This window comes from Canis aureus, chromosome 16 (genome assembly GCF_053574225.1).
Source record: "Canis aureus isolate CA01 chromosome 16, VMU_Caureus_v.1.0, whole genome shotgun sequence".
NCBI lineage: Eukaryota > Metazoa > Chordata > Mammalia > Carnivora > Canidae > Canis > Canis aureus.
The window spans coordinates 8,657,279-8,677,107 of record NC_135626.1 but is presented as its reverse complement, the minus strand read 5'-3'; the positions used below and the strand labels follow the sequence as shown (position 1 = coordinate 8,677,107).

At 51.9% G+C, this 19,829-nt stretch overlaps 1 protein-coding gene across 4 annotated transcripts in view; it reads left to right on the top strand.

The window, feature by feature from the left end:
- The first annotated feature begins 8,589 nt into the window (after window positions 1-8,589).
- RAPGEF1 (Rap guanine nucleotide exchange factor 1) overlaps window positions 8,590-19,829 on the top strand; it is a 137,393-nt gene continuing 126,153 nt past the window's right edge. The window contains exon 1 of one of the 4 annotated variants that reach the window (XM_077851142.1): window positions 8,590-8,740. In XM_077851142.1, coding sequence (XP_077707268.1) covers window positions 8,716-8,740 — 25 coding nt within the window. In that variant the 5' untranslated portion in view covers window positions 8,590-8,715. Of the gene's footprint in view, window positions 8,741-9,503; window positions 9,719-10,237; window positions 10,260-11,113; window positions 11,154-19,829 lie in introns of those variants that run through there. The other 3 variants (XM_077851148.1, XM_077851144.1, XM_077851143.1) reach the window with 3 other exon arrangements.

Genomic DNA, 19,829 nt, shown 5'->3' with positions numbered 1-19,829 from the left:
TTTGGACATTCTCAATCTGAGCTGCCTACGAGACAGCCAAAGGGAGATGTCCACCAGCCACGGGGTACGGACCTTGGGAGATGCTGGGCTGAAGGCACCAGGAGGCAGACAGGCAGACAGATAGGATTAGAACCGTGGTGGCTCCGGCCCACCAACTTCCCAAGGAGGCTCACAACCTCATCCTCCAGCCTCAGGGTCCTTTGGAGTGATCGTGCCAGCTCCCCCGAGAGGTGCTGTCCATGTCCCACCCCCTCATAACTTCGGTTTCCAGGCTCTCAGGCCAGCTGCCATGTTCGTAGGGCATCTTCCAGAAGGTCCTATGCTTTGAGAAACCCAAGCCATGTGGAGAAGCTCTGGAGAATGGGAGGCCACCTGGAAACAGAGAAGAAGTTACGGCAAAAAGAGAAGGGCCGAGGAGCACTGAGGCACCAACACATGCCTGAAAAAGCCAACTTGCTAGTGGATCCTCTAGCTCCATCCCAGCCGAGGCTGTGAGGACCAGACACTGGTTGCCCAGGAGAACTCTTCCTGGCCCACAAAAGCTGCACAGATTTAAGCCACTAAGTTTGAAGGTAGCTTGCTATTCAGTAATGTAGATCGTGTCAGTGGGCTCATTTCGGGAAGCAGGTGGATGGATGGAGGGTCCACACTTGGCCGGAGAATAATGCCCAAGGCAGCAGGGTAGCATTTTGAGGTACGAGCAGTCCACAACATTGCCTCTTCTTCATCCTTACTCCACTCTCTCCTTCCCGATGCCGGGAACCCAGCTAGCATAGCCCTCCTGGCCTCTCTACCCATGTAACCCTGGGAAGGAGCAGATGCTTGAGCTCCCTAGTGGGTTTGGAAGGAGAAAGTGGGTACATGTGACTATGCCCTTTCCTCCTTCTTCCTCAGGAAGCACAGGCTGTGCTCTGACCCCACACCAAGCTTTACAGAGGTGGTCCTGAAGCTCTCCCAACCTCCTCTCTCTGGAACTCTGTCTTGTAAACTCTGGCTGCTTTGGACTTCCTGAGCTCATAGCTCTGTCTCCTTGACTCAGGGAGCCCACCATGCTCTGCCTAGGGTACCCCCTCCCTGCACTGCAGCTTGGAAACTATCTCCAGGCATTATTATGCTGGGGCATTTGTAAGGCTCAGCTCATTTGTATCCAGCCCTCAAGGAGCACTGTCCTTTCTTCCTTCCTTCACTGTTTAACCTTGATCACCTTATGAAGTAGGTACTCACCCCTATTTATTATTCCCATTTTACAGATGGCAGCATCAATATAAGGCAGGCACTAGTATTACCCCCATTTCATAGATGAGTAAACTGAGGCCCAGAGAGGTTGAGTGACTTGTACAAGGTTGCTTGGCAAACAGCAGGACCAGAACTTGGACCTGGTTCTTTCTTTCTCCAAAGATCCTAAATACTACATATACTCCATTACGTCTCCAAATGTATGCCATATTCAAATAGAATTGTTCCAGATCTTTCTCCACTGCCCAGGTTATTGTGCTTCTGAGTCCTTATCTAGAATTATAGGAAATAAGATCCTGCCCTCCAGGAATACTAGCATGAATGCACACAAGATATACCAACCTTGATATTTATTGCAGTTTATAAGTTTTAAGCATTGGAAACAAACCTAAGTGCCCATCAAGAAGGAAATGATTAAATACATTTGATACATCCATATAATTGAATGTTGTACAACTAATGTTAAAAGTATCAGGTTAGGGACGCCTGGTGGCTCAGCGGTTGAGCGTGAGCATCTGCCTTAGGCCCAGGGCGTGATCCTGGAGTCCCCGGATCGGATCAAGTCCCACATCAGGCTCCCGCATGGAGCCTGCTTCTCCCTCTGCCTGTGTCTCTGCCTCTCTCTCTCTCTCTGTGTCTTTCATGAATAAATAAATAAATAATCTTTAAATTTATTTTTTAAAGTAAAGTATCAGATTGAAGCAGGCACCTGGATGGCTCAGTAGATTAGACGTCTGACTCTTGATTTCAGCTCAGGTCATGATCTCAGAGTTGTGAGATTGAGCCCCGCATCTGGTTCCATGCCAGATGTGGAGCCTACTTTTTTTTTTTTTTAAAGTATCTGATTGATTCATATGTATTGGCATGAAAGGTATTCAATATATCTATATGTATGTAATTTAATGAAAAATTCAAGTCACAGACTATATGGCACATATAGTAGGTTTACTGCTGGGGCAAATTCAGTTCAGTTTGGCTCATTCTGGCTCATGTCACAATCTTACATCCTACGCAGGTCCAGGGGCAGGTGCAACGCTGTGCTGCCGGCAGCCATTCAGGGACCCTGACTCCTTTCATTGTGAACATCACGACAGCAGAAAGAAAGAACAGAGGATCAGGTGTGGGAGATTTTTATGGGCCAGGCATGGCAGAGGTGATCATTATTTCCACCACCTTCCATTGTCTGGAGCTTGTACATGAGGCTACTCCTAGCTGCAAGGGGAGGCTGGGAGAGCTCGTGTAGCTGTGTGCCCCCAGCAGATGGGCTTGGGGAGCATTTAGCCAGCCTCTGTTATGCAAACTGATATGGACCACACATAAATCCATTCGTGTAAAAAACCAGAAGCATGTACACGGATGTATTTTTAAAAGGGAAAAGTCTGGAAGGATATACATTAAAACTGTTGTATCTCTTGAGGGAAGGGAGACTTTTGCTTGTATTTTGTTATTTTTTTTAAACGATGTCACATTATGCCTGAGCCCACACCTGAGAGTTTCTGTGATTAACACTTAAAGACTTGTAAAATGATAGTATATTGCTTTTTTTAAATGACTTTAGGCCAGTTGACCACGAGGTGTTTGAGTGGTTAAGGCAACAGACTGCTAAATGGTTTTAGGCCAATTGAGTTTAGGAATTTAAATGTTCACTAGGGGGCAGGAGAGATGTGCCTGTGCCTGGACTGTTTGCTAATAGCTGTTTACTACATTTCTTGCACAATTTCCTCATTCAACAGGCCATCTGTAACATTTACCAAATTGTTTAAGGAAATGACAGCAGCCAGGCCTCACACTGGCAAGCTTCAGCTGTGGGCTCAACTATCTCATTTTAACCTGATTCTCAAGGCTGTGGTTACCTTATGTGTCCTTAGAGAAAACGCATCTGTTTCATACCAGCTTCTGAGCACTCAGAGCAAGGATCCTGTTAACTGGCCCGAATCCCCACTGGCAAGAGAAAAGGCCAAACGTACCACGAAGCCAATCTGTTGCCTGCTGTGCTGGGGTCAGTCTGGGAGAAGCCACATTTAGATTGTGGAGTGATGTTCAGACATCTGTCCCCGCCTTTTTGAAGATGTCTGTGGACATTTCCCCAGTTCCCTGAGCTCTGACACCAGATCAGGATTAAGCTATTTGCAGGCTTGGGGCATGAGGGAATGTGGGGCCCTGGTGCTCACATGAACAAATAATGAGAAAATCTCAATGAAAACAAAATCACTAATGCCTTTAGAGTTACTAAAATGTTTGTCTCTCCCATTTGCACTTTCCTAGTGCTCCAAATTGACATGAATACTCCCATAACCAGACAGCATGGTGGGCATCCTCTGCTAGAACGTTCATCATAGCCAGTCCCATGGGAGAGCTGGCTGGGACCTGAGAGTCCCCCTACTCCCAGCTCCCTTGAAGCTTCTAAAGACCAGAGCCCCGTCTTGTTCATCTTTGTTTTCCTCATGAGGCCCAGTGCACTGAGGACATACACACTACAGGGATGGAATGAGATGGGATGGCATGGGATGGGATGGCATGGATGGCATGGCATGGGATTGCATAGGACAGCATGGCATCAGGATGAAAAGGGATGGAATGGGATGACATGGCATGGGATGGGATGGCATTAATGGATGGGAAAGATGACATGACATAGGGTGGCCTGGCATGAATAGGAAGGATAGAATGGGATGGCATGGCATCAGATGGGAGGGGAAAAACAGTACGGCATGGGGTGGGATGGAAAGGAAGGGAACAAAGAGCACCATGTAAAATACTGTGGGGCATGTACAGATAAGCTGAGTTAGGGAGGTTGTAGCACAAGAGTGAAAACATGAGTTGGAGCAGGCTGACCACTTACTAGGAATGGATCTTCGTGTTACCCACTCAGCCAAGGGGGGGTTGATAGTCACCGTAGAGGACAGAGAACTGGACCCACAAAGGTAGACCCTAGCAGGTGTGTTTGTACTGTAGAACCTCACCAGCCTGCCCATCCTGATTGGACCCCAACTGGAGCCAGTTCTGGTCTGTGGGCTGAGGTGGGAGTGGAGGGGACAGGGAAGTGGGTGGATAAGTGACAGGGGCTGCTGCTCAGGGGCTGCCGCTCAGGGGCTGCTGAGGGTTGGCACTTCAGTCCTACCCCTGAGACACCCCTGTGCTTTTCAATAAATTCTTCTGTTTGCCAAGCCATTATTAAATCGGTATCTGTAACATGTGACCCAAGACTCTCCGATCTAGACGCCTGCCCACCCGGGATTGCTGTGAGCATGGAGGCGGTGCCTGAGCCCACACCTGCCACAGGCAGCCCTTGCTACCATCACTGCTACTGTCATGCACTCTGCCTCCTGCTTTGATCTGCAGGCAAACTGCAGTGAAGCGATCATCTCCATCCTCAGGGAACTGTTTGTAGCTGGGGAGTCCGGGCACACACCTGTGAACTCATTGCCGACTGTCCAAGCTGAGCCCTGGAGCCAGCAGCCCCACTTTCCCCATTTTCTGCCTTCATCTCCGTTTTCTGATTCCTCTTGTCCTAATAGCCTAAGATGGTCTGCAATCGCCCAGGCGAGAATGTGAACCTTTCGGAAAGGGCTCCGCCTCAGATAGGCTAACCCAGCAGCCTCCTGGCCACCTGCCTAGCCATCCCTCCCCCTGTGGAGCCCGAGAGCTCTGCAGCGGTCAACTGGCTTGTCCCTCCTGGAATGTTGGGAGAAGGCCATGCGAACACTCATGCGGAGGTTAGCCGATCTCCTTCTATCTGCTGGAGTTGGTGCCACAGCAGATGAGCCAGCTCTAGTCCCTGTGCTAATAATGTATTTCATTTTCTATGTCTTATGTTTTGACACCTTAAAAACCTGCTGGCCTGGGAGAGACTGTCTTCCCAGGGCTGGCCAGTTCTCAGAGATGGGAAAGGGGGCACGCCTTTTAGCGCCTCTGATGCCCCAACCCAGGATTCCCCCTGCCCTAAATCATCCCAGGGCCAGGCAACTGGAGTACCCCCCAACCCCCACACCATTTCCCAGAGCCTGTTGAGATTATTCCCACTAGTCAACCCTAAACTGTTTGCTCTTCCCTGCTGTGCCTTTCCAGAAGAAAGCCCAGTAAAGTCTCTGGCCTAAGCTTTCCCCCTCCCTGTTGCTTCTGCCCCCCCCACCGCCCCCCCAGACTACCCAGGTGCTCCACACATGGCCCTACCAGGGATGGGGTGCCCCTCCTCCTGGGAAACACAAATAATACATTGCCAACAGCATTGGCCTCCCCTTTTTGCCCCTCCCCAAGTCACCTCTGTGAATTAAAATCCCAATGGGTAGAGCTACCTGGGTGGCTCAGCGGTTGAGCATCTGTCTTTGGCCCAGGTCGTGATCCTGGGGTCCTGGGATCGAGTTCCACATCGGGCTCCCTGTAGAGAACCTGCTTCTCCCTCTGCCTGTGTCTCTGCCTCTCTCTGTGTCTCTCATGAATAAATAAATAAAATCTTTAAAAAATAAAATAAAATCCCATGGGTACAAATGAGCCGACCCCTGCCTGTGTGGACTCATGCTGTCCTGAAGGCAACAGACATTAAACAGATCCAAGACACTAGAGCACCCCAGAGAGGTTGCAGCGTATGGGAGAGAAATGGGATGCCGAGAGCCTCTCAGCCATCTGAGATGGCGAGATGGTCATCTGTGGGCTTTGGCCCATCAGTGTGCCTCCCCCCAGTGCCGCTTTGCGCATCCATCCTCCCCCTCACCCAGATGCTAGTCCTATAGCATCCAGTAAAAGCTTTCCTGCACTTGCTGCTGTTTACTGGCCTGGCTAATTTATATATTCTACTCCTCCCCTGTGGTAACTGGCCCAAGATAGGCTTGCGACCCAGACTAGGCTAATGAGCCTGCTGGTTGGTGCCCAATTGGGCCGTGTGTGGAGAGACACTACTGGGGAAGAGAGCCAACCCAGGGATGCAATGCTGTGGTTTCAGAGCCTCGAGGTGGCTGTGTTGGTCCTGGCTGTATCCCTGATTTGCTAGTTTTGATGTCCAACAAACTCCCTTTTGCTCCAAGCAAGCTGAGCAGGGTTTCCAACCCCGAAATCAAGTTTCCTGGCCAGTATAGGGAGCTGGCCCCTTTGGAGGACGGCAGGAAGGGTCCCCTGTAGAAGTGGCAGATCGAGAAGTGAAAGATGACTAGGAAGCAGCTGGGTGGAGAGGAGAGAGAGAACATGGCACATAGGACGGGCAGCATGAGGGAAGGGTCCCAGGTGGGAGAAACAGGGCTTCAGGAATTTATTTGCTTCGTTAGCCTGTGTGTGTTGTTATGGTTACGCACACTTTTGATGAATAACCCTTGTTAAGTAAGATCTATCCATAAAGTAATCTATTGTCTGAAAATTCCTTGCCATTTGATATATCATGAGTCATTAAATATATTTGGTTTTGCTCTCATGAACCTCTGACTGGGCCTATTTATTTATTCAGTCTAATTTTCTATTTTGCACCTAGGATTTTGGACCTAAAATCCTGGCCTGACTCAGCTCGGAAGCCTAGAAGGCTTGGAGCAGCTTTGGGAGTGTCAGGGAGGTGGGTGTAGGGCCAAGGGCCAGTTTTGCCTGGCGATGCAGCTGCCAAGGGAGCTGAGTGGTGCCACTCCGGCTCAGAGCAGCCATTCATCAGCTCAAAAAGAGAAATGAATTTGTCAATCTTTGGCTTCGCCTTTGACCCCCCAGAGGGCTGGAGCTGACAAGTCTAGAAATGTGGCTGCCATCAGTTGCAGAATCAGTAAACCCACCAGAGTATGCAGGGAGATGGAAATGGGAACCTCTTACAATGTCATCCACCTCTTCCTTCTCCCTGCACCTCTCCCAAATCCTGTTCCTATCACCAGATTATTTAATTTACCCATGTGGGGGGGTGTGTGTGTGGGGGGGCGGTGGCGGTGGCAGGGAACAGGAGGGAAAACTAGCTGAGTTGGTTTTGTGTTATTTCTTTGCATTCCAGCTCCGGCCAGGACAGCGAGCAGGAGGAAGGAGATTTTTCCACATACGAACATCCTTTGTGAGGCTAAAATGTGTTACTATGATGTATACCTGCATTATATGAGTTAACTTTGACTCCCCAAGTTGGAATTCTTTGGAGGAAAGAATCAATCATGCATGTTTTCACAGGACACAGCACCCAACACAATGCCTAGCCCTAGGAGGAGTCCTGATTCTTGAATCAATGACTTTTACTTAACTAGTCACCATTCCAGAAACGGTCCACACCTGAGCTCCCCAGATGGGGCGAGGCATATAAAGTCCCCATCTGCAGATCAAATGAGTAGAGCAGGCAGGGGTCAGTTATCCTAATGGGTTGGGCCCAAGCCTTGGCATGAAAGAGGCTTTGGGGACACTGAGCCCTGGGTGGGGTCCGGCCCAGACCTGGCCAGGTGGCTCCTGCCCTCAGCGCGTGCTGAGTGTCAGATGGGGGAGAGCAGGGGAGGTCAGGTAAGTCCAGGAGTGGGAGCCCCTGGGATAGCAGGGAGCACGGAGTCTGCAGTGGGTCCAGCCTAGGCCTGGCCAGGTGAGCGGCCGGGACCCAGGTGATGGACCTGGCGGGGCCTGTGGGCCAGCACGGGGCTCTGAGTCCCGGGTGGGGTCGATCATGGCTCCGGGCATGAAGGTTAGAGTTTTGGAAAGAGGCAGTGTGTCCCGCTTCGGGGGGCGGCGGTGGGGGTGGGGGGGGGGTGGGGGTGCCGAGCTCTGCACAGGGGAGGTCACTGGGCTCTGGGTTGGGGGTGTCAGTCCCTGGCCCGGGCTTGGAGGCTCCACCGCAGTAGGGAGAGCTGTGTCTCCGGCGGGAGGGTCGGGACAGGCTCCCAGCCACGAAGAAGGTGCCGAGACCTGGTTGGGGGCGTCATTCCCTGGCTGTGGCGGGGAGATTCTGGCGGGCGGAGGCCCCGGAGTCCTGCGCGATGGGCGCAGCGGGTGGGCGGGGAGCGCGGCGCCTCGGGTCCCGCGGGCACCGCGCGGTGGGTCTGCGGCCGCGGTGTGGAGCGGGTCCCGTGGGGGCGCGGGCGCGGGTGGGTCGGTCGCCCGGGCCTGGACGCTCCGGGCCGGCAGGGGGCGCTGCGTGCCACGCCGGGGCGGGCTCCGCGCGGCTCCGGGCCGGCAGGGGGCGCTGGGCTGGGGGCGGCGCGGCGGGCGCCCGGCAGGGGGCGCTCTGGGCGCGGCGGAGGCGGCCGGGGCGGGCGGCGGCGGCGGTGGCGGCGGTGGCGGTGGCGGCGGCGGCCGGGAGCTCGCGGGGCCGGGCCAGCGGCGGCGGCGGCGGCGGGGGCAGCGGAGGAGGCGGAGCGGCGGCGGCGGCGGCGGCGGCCCCGGGGGCGGGGGGCGGGGGGCGGGAGCGCCGCCGGCCGAGCGCACAGGCCGCGGCCCGCGGAGCCCGCCATGCCGGCGCGGGAGTGAGGCGCGGCGGGCCAGGGCCGAGGAGCGGCGGCGGGGCCCGGCCCCAGGAGCGGCGGCCTCGGCCTCCGGCGCAGCCCGGAAATGTCCGGCCGGCTGGAGAAAGCAGGTGAGCGCGGGCGGGCGGCGGCGGGCGGGGCGGGCCTGCGCGGCGGGGGAGCCTCCGCCCAGGCCTGGGGCCGCCGCCCGCCGCCCTCGGCGCTCCGGGCCGGGATGCGGGGCGGGTCCGCGCTGTCCCCGCCGCCGAGCCCCCCCCCCCCCGCCGGGCCCGGGAGCCCGTGGCTCGCGCCGAGGACGAGCCGCCGCCTTTGTGTGCGCCCGGGACCCTTGCGGCCGGCGCGGGGCAGGAGCGAGCCGGGTGCGGGGCGGCCCAGGCGCGGGGCGCGGGCAGGCGGGCAGGCGGGCAGGGGCGCTGTCGGAGCCCGCGGGGCTGGGCGCCGCGACTGGGGCTCGGGGCTGGGGCCGGGGCCGGGGCTCGGGGCTCGGGGCCGGGGCCTGCGGGCGTCCGGGCGGCGGCGGCGGCGGCGTAGGCGGACCGGGCGGGCCAGCCCCGGAGCCCGGCGGACGCGGGGCGCTGCAGGAAGGACGTCCTGCGACCTTGGCCGAGGGTCTCCGCGCCCCGGGCCGCCCGCGGCGCCTCCCCGGAGTGCTCAGGACGCCCTGGCGGCTCCGCGGGACGGAGGGCTTGGCCCCGGGGCCCCGGGAGCGCGGCGGCCCGGCCGGGAGCCCGGCTCCCTTCCTGGCGGGCAGGGCCGGGCTGCAGCGCCGCGTCTCGGGCACGTTTCTCGGGTCCGCTCGGGCACGCCCGGGGGCCGCGGGCTGCTTTGCTTCTCCGCCCACGTGCCAGCCCAGAGCACCTCGGGTCAGCTCGGCAGCGTTGCTCAGGAGCTCGGTGAACGGTGCCTCAGAACGGTGGGCGCTCCAGGGGAAGCGGGATTGAAGGTGTGACGTTAATGGGATTTTCTCCGATTGCAAAGATGCGTTCATTGTCAAAAACGTGGAAGTGGCGGAAGAGTGAAAAGCGAGCCAAAAAGCACCTGTGAGCATCCCAGGAGCCGCCTCCTGAAGCTCAGGCCGCTCCGATGAGGTGAACCGTCGTTCCTGTTCTCTGTCCTTCAGCACGGAGGCCTAGGGCCAGCTCACTCCGGCGGAGGTTCTCCCAGCACAGACTGGCCTCCGGCACCGCCTTCTGCCGGGGGCTGCAGCAGATGCAGAAACCTCTAAGTGCCCGCTCCAGAGAAGCCTGCCCGAGGCAGGGAGAGCCGACCTAGCATAACACCCCACCCGCAGGCCACCTGAAACACAGGGCAGCGGGAGGTGGAGTCCAGGCTTGGGCACCCGGGAAAGGGGGGCTTCACTGGTGAGGCCGTTGGGGACGGGGACGCCCTTTGTGCTAGGCTCCGTGGAGAGGGTAAGACGGGGTGGGGGGTCGGGGGCAGAGTGGAAGGGGCTGAGCAGGGGCTGTGGGGCACTCAAGAGGCAAAGCAGGAGAGTTCTGAGGTTGGCAAGAAGACCAGGGCTGGCACTTCATGTGGAGCCAGCAAGAACTCCATCCTTGTGGTATTAGGCCTTTGGCTGTGATTCACGCACAGTCGTCAGGGGAGATGAGGACACTCCTGGAATGACAGGTACATCTTCCTGGTGGTTTCTGCTGATCATTGTAGGTGGACTTCCCTTTGCACTTTGACGAGATTTCTGTTGGTGTTTCCTAAACTTCCTACTCTTATAAGCCACCAGCAGCGTTTCGTTGAAAAGAAAGGTCCGTGGGGGAAGTGGGGACCCCGGTTAGCAAGCAAACAGTCTCTGGTAGTTACGGAGCCTGATTGTAGTAAGCAATCATTGTCCGCCTCTGGGGGAGATCTTTTTGAGACTGTCCCTCCCGCTGCTCTAGAGGGTACTGACTTACTCATTCAGCAGAGCCTGGCTGTGGGAGGGGTCCTGCGCATCGCCTTCCTCTGAGACCCTACCGTTTCTTGGGGATGCAGAAAGGCAAGCCTCAGTTCGTGCTGTCCCTGGTCGTCTCTGCTCCAGGCCCCATGTGGGATCAAGACAGTCTGGGTTCCAGAGGGTGGCAGAGGGTCAGCTTCTTGGATGGTTCGGGGCCTGTCCAGTGAGGCTTGGTGGAGGAGGGTTGACATTGAAGGACCCAGGAAGAAGGCTAGGGCGAAGGCTGATGGGTCAGGGAGCTCCCTGGGGTGAGCTTGTGGGTAGGCCTGGCAAAGAGAAGAGGTTCTTCCCAAGAGCTAAAAGGGACAAGGGAGGGTTCTTCCCAAGCTCTGGACAAGGGAGGACACTGGACTCTGGGTTGGGGATGTCAGTTTTGAAAGGCCACACTGGCAGGAGATGTGTAGCTGCTCCAAGGCCACTTTGGGGGAACCAGTGATCTTGGTTCTGGTCGTGCACACAGGCATGATGCGTCTCATTTTGTTCAGTGCTTCCTTCCAGCAAGCATGTCATGTGCGGACGGTTGATGCTCCCTGATGTTTCTGGAGCTTAAATGCCTCTTCTGCCTGTGAACAGAGGTAACTGGCTGGTGGCTCTGGGCTGGTTTCAGTCCATAGACATGTTGTGTTTGATCCATACACATTGTTGAAAAAAGAACTAGCGGCCAGTATTTAAAAATCAGGAAATCACTCACATATCTCAGCTTTCTGGTTCTCCTGAGTGAAGAGGTAGCTCTAAGGCCTTGTTTCGTTCGTACAAGGCAGCATGGACGGGGGCCCCACCACTCCTGCTGCCAGCCACTGCTCTGATTCCTGTTTCCCACTTGGGCTGTTGACATTTGAGTCTGTGGCCCCTTCCTTGGAGAAACCATTTGTGTTTGTTTGCTTTTCATCTGGACTTTGAAATCTTTGCCCCATTCCTTCATTGATTCATTCCTCCGTCCCTCCATTCGGCACTGATTTTGTGTAGGCTCCGTCAGGCTCCACACGAGGCTCTGGAGATGCAGCGCTAGACTCAGTAGACATCGCAGTGTATAGCCCAGGCACTGGCTCTGGCAGTGTGGGGAGCACGGGGGAGCTCAGGAGGGGTCACATCAGGCTTGTAGGGGTGGGTGTTGGGGAGCCAGTTCTGTGAGGATTTGAGATTTAGAGTGAGACTCGGGTGAGTTGAGTTAGCAGGGTGCAACAGAGGGATGGGAAAGAAGGTGGCTTCAGTTACGCCGTGTTCATCAGAGTCTCTCTTGCTCATTCGTGCCTTCATTCCTTCACCAGATAGTTGATCCAGCATCTCCTAGGGGCCTGGACCTCTTCTGGTCCTTGGAATACAACAGAGATCCCTGCCTCCTGGGCCTTACCTTCTCACCAGGAAAGATAATCAAAGTAGATACGTGATATGAAGATGTAAATTATGCAGGTGTTTGTTTTTTTAATTCTCTTTCCCTGGTCTGTGTTCCCAGCAGAGCAGTCCGTCTAGGAGTTTTATCACTCATCAACACCCTTGGCCAGCCCTGTAGGCTCCCTGTGACCCTGAGCTGTTCACTGGGGCTGACATGGTGGCAGGATGACTAGACCAGTGCACCGCCAGAGGACAAAATAACTTTGGCATCTCGGATTTAAGTGTACATTTTACAGATGTGTGAAGAGTCTTTGATTAGAAAGAAAATTGTACACCGACTGTATTCACAGTAACTTTCTGTCATTACATATTTTTAGAACAGAGGAAAGATGCAAGTACTGTCACATGAGGCTGTAGACTTTTGGCTTGGTAAAGAGTTCTTGTCGATCAGCAGTCACTGTATTTTTATCAATTTTAAAGCTTCTTTCAAATTTTACACTTCCTTTTCCCCCCACAATTAACAGTCTTTGTGGTCAAAATGAATCCAGTCAACAAATACAACATTTTTTATGGCACCTGGTAGTCCTTCATTCACTCACACCTGCAACACTCAATTGAGTCCCTCCTTGTTGGCAAACACCGTGACACCTCACAGTGGCAGAGTCCGCAGAAGGCTGGCCCTTCCAGGGTCACAGTCCAAAAGTAACATCAAAACAGTCTTGAACATCCCTGCAGTGTCCTGTGGTTTTGAGAATGCAGTGAGGGACCCAGTCATCTCACTCCGTTCTCAGGACCGGCCCTGGGCGGGGGACGGGGCGGGAGTAGTGGGTTATTTTGCACCTGAGGGCAACTAAGATCCTGGGAAGCTTGGTCACTTTTGTGGGGGCGGGGGGACTATAGCCCCATTGCGGTACAGTGGGGAACCGACCCCAGTGGTCCCCAGCTGCCTTTCTGCCTTCACAGAGCACTGCTTAGAGAGTCTCCATGGTGCTGGGGACACAGTAGCTTTCCATCTTAATTCCTGTTGATGTTTCGTTTCTTTTCTGATCTTACCAAAGGCAGGAGGGGGACCTCAGTTAAATTAAGGTAGGCCCAGGGCAGTCTTTAGGCTGCATATGAGACTAATGATACCAATAACATTAGCAGTCCTATCAGGAGAGGACTAGTATGAATGCAGGCTATGTTTCACAAAATTAGCCACAGCAACCCCAAAGGTTTCCTGGTCTCCTGAGCAGCTGTTGGCAGAGGTGGTTTGAATGGGATTCCTTGTAGCCGACAGACCTGATAGGAGGCCTATAAAGATGAGTCATGTATGAGCTTGCAGAAAAATCATTTCCCAAATTAGCCCGGATTGCAGAATGCCTTGAGCATGGGGCTGGGTCTTACCTCAGGCCAGCTGGATGTGTTCCCCGTTGCCATAATAAGATGACGCACTGGGACGAGCAGCGGGCCCAGTAGCATCGCCAGCTACCCCGCCCGTGGAGCAGCCGACTGGGTGACTGGGCGCCACGCTGCTGGGACAGGTGTTCCTCTGATCCGTCACCCACCTTGCCCTAAAGGCTCTTTTATGATTAAAAAAACAAAACCCATAGTTTGTGAGTTATTAAGGGATCTGTCATCGTAGTTTCTGGCTCTTTGTTTTAAGCCATTTGACTAAAAATTGGAGGCCTGTCATTGTGACCTTGGGGAGTCCTTTCCCTTTTCTGGGTCTCATTTTCTCCATCAGTGCTCTGAAGGGTCAGGATTCTGAAATTAGTGCTTTCCTGTTTTGTTTGAAAGCAGCAGGTCCTTTTCTATTTTTTTTTTTTTTTTTAAGATTTTATTTATTTATTAGAGAAAGAGAGAGAGAGGCAGAGACACAAGCAGAGGGAGAAGCAGGCTCCATGCGGGAGCCGGATGTGAGATCCTGGGTCTCCAGGATCACGCCCTGGGCTGAAGGCGGCGCTAAACTGCTAAGCCACCAGGGCGGCCCAGCAGGTCCTTTTCTAAACCTAAGGGGGCCATTAGATAATGGGTAATGGGAGCCACTTTGAGGACAGTGAATCTTTCGTGCTCAGCTGTGCCGCCAAGGATCCTTCTTGGGTCCTCCACCAAACAGTGTGAAAACCCACTTCCTAGCTGTGCTCAGCCTCCTCTACCAAAACCAGCTAGCTCTGGTCTCCGAGTGCCTTCTCTTCCTCCAGCAGATAATGAATCCCATGGGAAAGCCCCAAATAAACACTTGGGTAGAATGGTATTGTTTAGCTCATTCAGAAACCAGAGCCTTGCTTTCCTTCCTGAAAGTTAAAAATCAACAAATACAGTCTTGACTAGAGCATTAGCTTCTTGAGGGAGTGTGCCCGTCTGGTCCCCCCACGGGCTTGCCTTTGCTGCAACTAGAATGTAGAATGTTGCTTGAAGAATGAATGGATTTAGTTGATATAATCATAGAATGAATTTAGGTCTCTGATTCCAAGTCTCAGAATTATTATTATTTTTAAATATTTTCCTTTTAAGTAAACTCTACATCCACTGTGGGGCTTGAACTTACGACTCTGAGATCAAGACTCTCACACGCCACTGACTGAGCCAGCAAGGCTCCCCAAAATACCTTTAAATGGAGCTTCTGGGTTTTGAGTTGCCAGTTAGAATGTTTCTTGGTGACTTAGTAAGACCTATAATCTGATCAGGATCTGCAGATAGTTGGGGGTTTGTGTTAACCATGTACATTGATGGCTATTTTAGTTCAGTTTCCTGAGTGCTTTGGTGAGCTTTTTCCTCATCTCATAGTGAGGCTGAGATCAAAGTCCCAAAACACTCAATTGAGAAAGCTCTACAACACAATGAGAGACTGAGCCATACTCAACTCTGACACTGTGATGGTCAGGCAGCTGCCGACCGGTCTGTGCGGGTCTGTGGGACGCAGAGGGACAGAGTCCTCTCAGACAGTACTCGTGAGCATTAAACAGTTGTGACTCTGCCTTTCATTTACAGACCACTGGCATACGCCAGTTGTTCTGCTCAGCCTGCTGCCCACAACCAGGTCACGATGAGTCCCTGTACCTACTTATTTTTGTCAGTTGGCCTCTGAGTGTTATTTAGGACACGCTGCCTGCACCATCAGCTCTGTTTATGGTACATGCTCCCTGAGGGGGGTAGGAGAGCTGTGGACTGGTGGGGTTTTCCTGGCTCCCCCTTTCTTCTTTGTCAAACGCCTTAGGCAGAATCTCTCATGTCATATAATCCTCCTCTGTGGGCAGAGATGCAGTGGAGAGATTTACCTACTGGATTGAAAGTCTGCTATCTGATGGTCACTGTTCCTCTTCATCCCCACCTTTTTCTTCCAGGCTGTGGTTCTGAAGATTGATGATGGTTCTCTGAACCAGTCCCGACTGCAGTCCAGACTGCGTCTTTTTAAAATACTGTTACTGGCCCTCAACAGCTTTGACCCTCTGTTCTCATTAGTTCCTTAAAGGTGATCTTTCTCCTTGTTTTTCACTGGCTTGCTGGCACCACACAGTCATTTTACTGCAAATTAAGTTTTGTCATCAGCAAACTCTGCCCCACTTTTAAAGCATGGAAGAAATGGAGTTGTCAAGCACAGGGTGGCTTGTGGTGCTTCCCAGGGTGGGAGACAAGAGGGCGGAGTTCAGGCATTCGGTTTCTAGCTTTTCAAAAATTTGTGCCATCAGTGTGGACTTGACAGATGTGGCTCCCAGCCGCATGCCAAACTGTTGAGAATGGCAGCCCGCCCATGGCCTCCTTGAGCAGGCCTGTGATGCTGGCAGCCTTTGGGAGAAGGTAGATGTGGATGTAGAATGAAAAGAGAGACAGCGGAAGTCCAGTGCAATGGAATGGATCTGAACTGCCACTTAGTTGGCCCAAAACAAGCAAACAAAAAACCTCCAAAACTTCTGTTTGGAAACAATGGTTCTATTTATTTGCTGGTTATGGATAATCACATGTGCCTCTCCTTCACACAACTGCTTGTGAATAAATAGATGGATGATTGTGCATAGGTCATGGATCTGGCTACTCTTGGCTCCTCCTCTCAATAATAAGTGCAAATAATAACAGCAGCTAACTTTCATTGAGCACTTACCACTGGTACATTACCCGTACCAGTCTCTGTGCTGCATGCTTTACACACGTGGTCTCATTTAATCCTTACAGAGGAACTTCTCTTTCTGCAGAGGACAAAACTGAGACACAGAGCTTTTCTTTTGTGCCTAGGATCCTGAGATCCAGAATAGCTGAGATTTGCCCATGGTCGTGTGCTCAGTGGGGGCCAAATTGCAACCTCAGCCCATATGACTACTTCCCATTTATCTGTATTTTTGTTGGCTGTGATGACATGATTCTCTTGACTGTTGTGATTTGGGTAGATATGAGCCTCCACATTTCCAGGGACCCCGCTGCCACTGAGGCAGCCGCTAGTCACTAGCTGCTAGACACTAAAAGTGCCACTAGGTAATGCTGATGGGGATGTTGGAGGAGACATTGGACCTGGCTCTCCTGGTCGCTCCAGCTCATGAGGAGGGACCAGGAAGGCCTGCTTCATGCTGGGTGACCTGGGGCAAATGAGTTAATCTTTCTGAGCTTCTGGCACCTCTGTTGTAACCCAGTGGAGTGGACAAAACCCATCTCAGGACCCTTTCTTAATGCTAATTCTTTGTGAGCCTAGTCTGCAGTATAAAGTGGGGGGGAGTTAGATGTATTGAGTTGTTTCGTTGGTTTTTAATGACACTGATACTGCGGGGCACTTAACTATCGTCACAGTAAAACTTACATAATCCTTTATAACTTTCAAAACACTTCTGTAGACATGAGGTGTTTTGCTGTTGTTTTGGGTTTTGTTCTTTAGTTATGATAAAATATTGGAGTCATATGGCATTTTTAATCTCTGTTGAAGAGGACAACAGCTCACAGTTGCTGGGTATTTCCTGTGTGCTAGGCACTGCTAGGAGCTTTACCTTTAGATAGTGGATGATTTGATTAGTTTTGTTCTTGTAAAGAGAGCAAAATGACAGGTATTGTGCACATTTGGCAGTTGAAAAAAGGGAGGGGACATGGTGAGAAGTGACTAGCTGAGGTCACGCGCTGAGTGGGAGGCAGAGCGCTTCTCTTCCCCTCCTCCTCTGCTTGTGTTCCCCAGATCCAGAGTCTAGTGCTGGTCCTCTACAGAGCCACCAGGAGGCTGGCCTGAAGCCACCCTCAGTGTCTTTTCTTTGGCATCCCCTGGGGCTTTCCAGCCCCTCTGAGGGCCCTGAAGATGTGTCCATATCTCTCTACAGGGTTTTGAAGTAGCTTCTGGTTTCTCAGAGGTGACTAAAAAAGTGAATTTGCTAAAAATATTGTATGAGAATCTGCTTTGGATGTGAACAATGCAGAGAGGTCCTTACTTGAAATAGCTCCATCCGCCCACCTCCCCACCCACCTACCATCCGCCCATCTATGTATTAGTGGCTGAGTACTCCCTGAGTGCCAGTTGTCTGCCAGGGCAGGGAAGGGTACTGAGAAGAAGATCAAAGGCATCTGTACCCTTAGGGAGTTGACAGTCTGGCCACCACCTGTGCTATGTGCAGGAGACTTTTGACTTAGGCTTTCATACTCTCAGTGTTCATCCATGTTGGAAGCAGCCTGAGCCCAGCCTGGAGGTCAGGAGACCCGCCTCATGGGCCCCAGCTCTGCATGCAAGTACCAGATCTGTGCACCTCTGAGCCCTCAGGCTCCCCATCTGCGAAATGAGAGGCTGGACTCAGGAACAGTGATGGAGGCATGGGCCTCCAAGTCCTACAGCTGTGGATTGGCATCCAGCTCTCCCATAGGATGGTTGTGGGATCTTGGATGAATTGCTTTACCTGTGTAAGTCTCTGTTCTATTATCTGTAAAATGGACAAAATCATAACCAGGCCTACCTTATGGTCTTGAGGAAAGATTAAATGAGATGATGTACATAAAGCGTATTAGCAGAGTCTTGACACATTAAGTGCTCATAAACATTAGCTTTTGTTCTTCCCTAATATCCTCTTCTGCTCTAAAATGACAGTTTCTTAAAAAAAAAATCATATGTAGGTGAAATTCAGACCTCTGTGCTCATGGAAGATGGGGAGCAGGCTATTGAGGTATTTCCTTCCAGCGTGTGTGTGTGTGTCTCTCTCTCTCTCTCTCTCTTTACATTTGAGAAAGCTGAATTCCAGGGAATAGATTTTTGTAACTAATAAACCTCCAAAAAGATCATTTATAGGGGGAATAGAAGGCATTTCATTTCAGCTACACATGGCCCTAGCACATGTGGGTAGGTTGATGATAGTCCTGATTATATTCTTTTTAAAGTCTATGTGGAAGGAATAGGCCCATCTTCATGGGTAGCAGCTTATCTCAGAGTCACACTGTATCTTTGCTTCCTCCCAAGTTTCTCCTTGCAGGGGTGACTCTCAGGATTCATTAAACCATCTTTGTTCAGCTCTGAAGGTGAAAGGACCCAGTATGGTGTTTTTGTCTTGTGACAGTTAAAATGCCACAAGCTGTTTGAGGTCCTCTTGTACAAGTCACTTACAAATTGTGTTGAACGCCATGAACAGGTGATTTCATACCCTGATTTTTCTTCCTTGATAATTTTTCACAATTAGGATAAATTGAGAAATCCTGACGTATTGTTCTGAGTCTCCCCTCACCTGCGTCCCCCTAGGCTCTTGTGACAGGTGAAAGGAAATGTGTACAGTGTCCTTGCAGGTTTGTCACTGCAGCTCACTCAGCACAGGGCTCTTTGCAGAGAGCCCAGAGACCAATCAACCCTTTTCACTTTCTTTAATCACTGGGTCCTGGAGCTACAGAACCTCTCACTTAATTAGCATAACCACACTAATTTGTGCTCCTGCCTCAGCTTGTCAAGAGTGCCTTACAAATATTAATTCACTGAGCTCATCAGAAAACCAAAGGCACAGATCAAAAGCATGCTTTCCTGCATGATCTATCCTTGTTTTTTCTGTTCACTGGGAGCTGTCTCTATTAATTACCCTAAATGTGCAGGGTTGTAGACTGCAGTTTTTATATTTGACCAAGATAGGAATTGGGCTAAGTACCTGGACCGCATTTCAGCCCTGTTTCCTAGCTCTGGCTTGGTAGGTGAGGAAATTGTGTGGACTAAAATCACCATGGGGGACATACCACTGGGACTGCTTGGAACTGAGGCATCTTTGAGCGATGGAGAGAACTGGCCTGAGTGTCTGGCACTGGCACTGCCAGAGGCCCGCTGTGCCCTGTGGGGCAAGCCACAATCCCTCCCTGGACCTTGGAACTAGAGTTAACAATTCCTGAATTTTTTGAGATCATTAAGTCCTACTAAGTATCTGGTGGAAGCACTGTAGACCCTGTCCCCAGGGAGAAAGATTCATTTTATGTGTTGTGGACATGGTTCTGCCCGCTCTAAATTCCTTCTACTGTAGGAGAAATAATAATTAGCAAACACTCCACATCTTGAAAAGTTTGAATGGAATCTCACGTATCCGAAATAATCAGGACTTAGTTTCTCCTAGTTCAGTCAGACCTGGGTTCAGATGTAATAATTACACATTCCTGGAGTTTTGTGAGGGTTCCACGAGATGATGCATGTAAGTCAGCATAATGTTTATGTGGATAAAAGGAGAAACTCTTTTGCAGGGCACCTGGGTAGCTCAGTGGTTGAGCATCTGCCTTTGGCCCCGGTCATGATTTTGGGGTCTTGGGATTGAGTCCCACATTGGGCTCCCCACAGGAAACCTGCTTCTCCCTCTGCCTGTGTCTCTGCCTCTCTCTATGTCTCTCATGAATGAATAAATATTAAAAAACAAACAAACAAACCCTCTTTTGCCTTCTGCATGAACATTTTTTTTTTTTTAATTTACATGCAGTAAAACTGACCTTCTTTTGGGTGTACAATTCTCTGAATTTTACCTCAT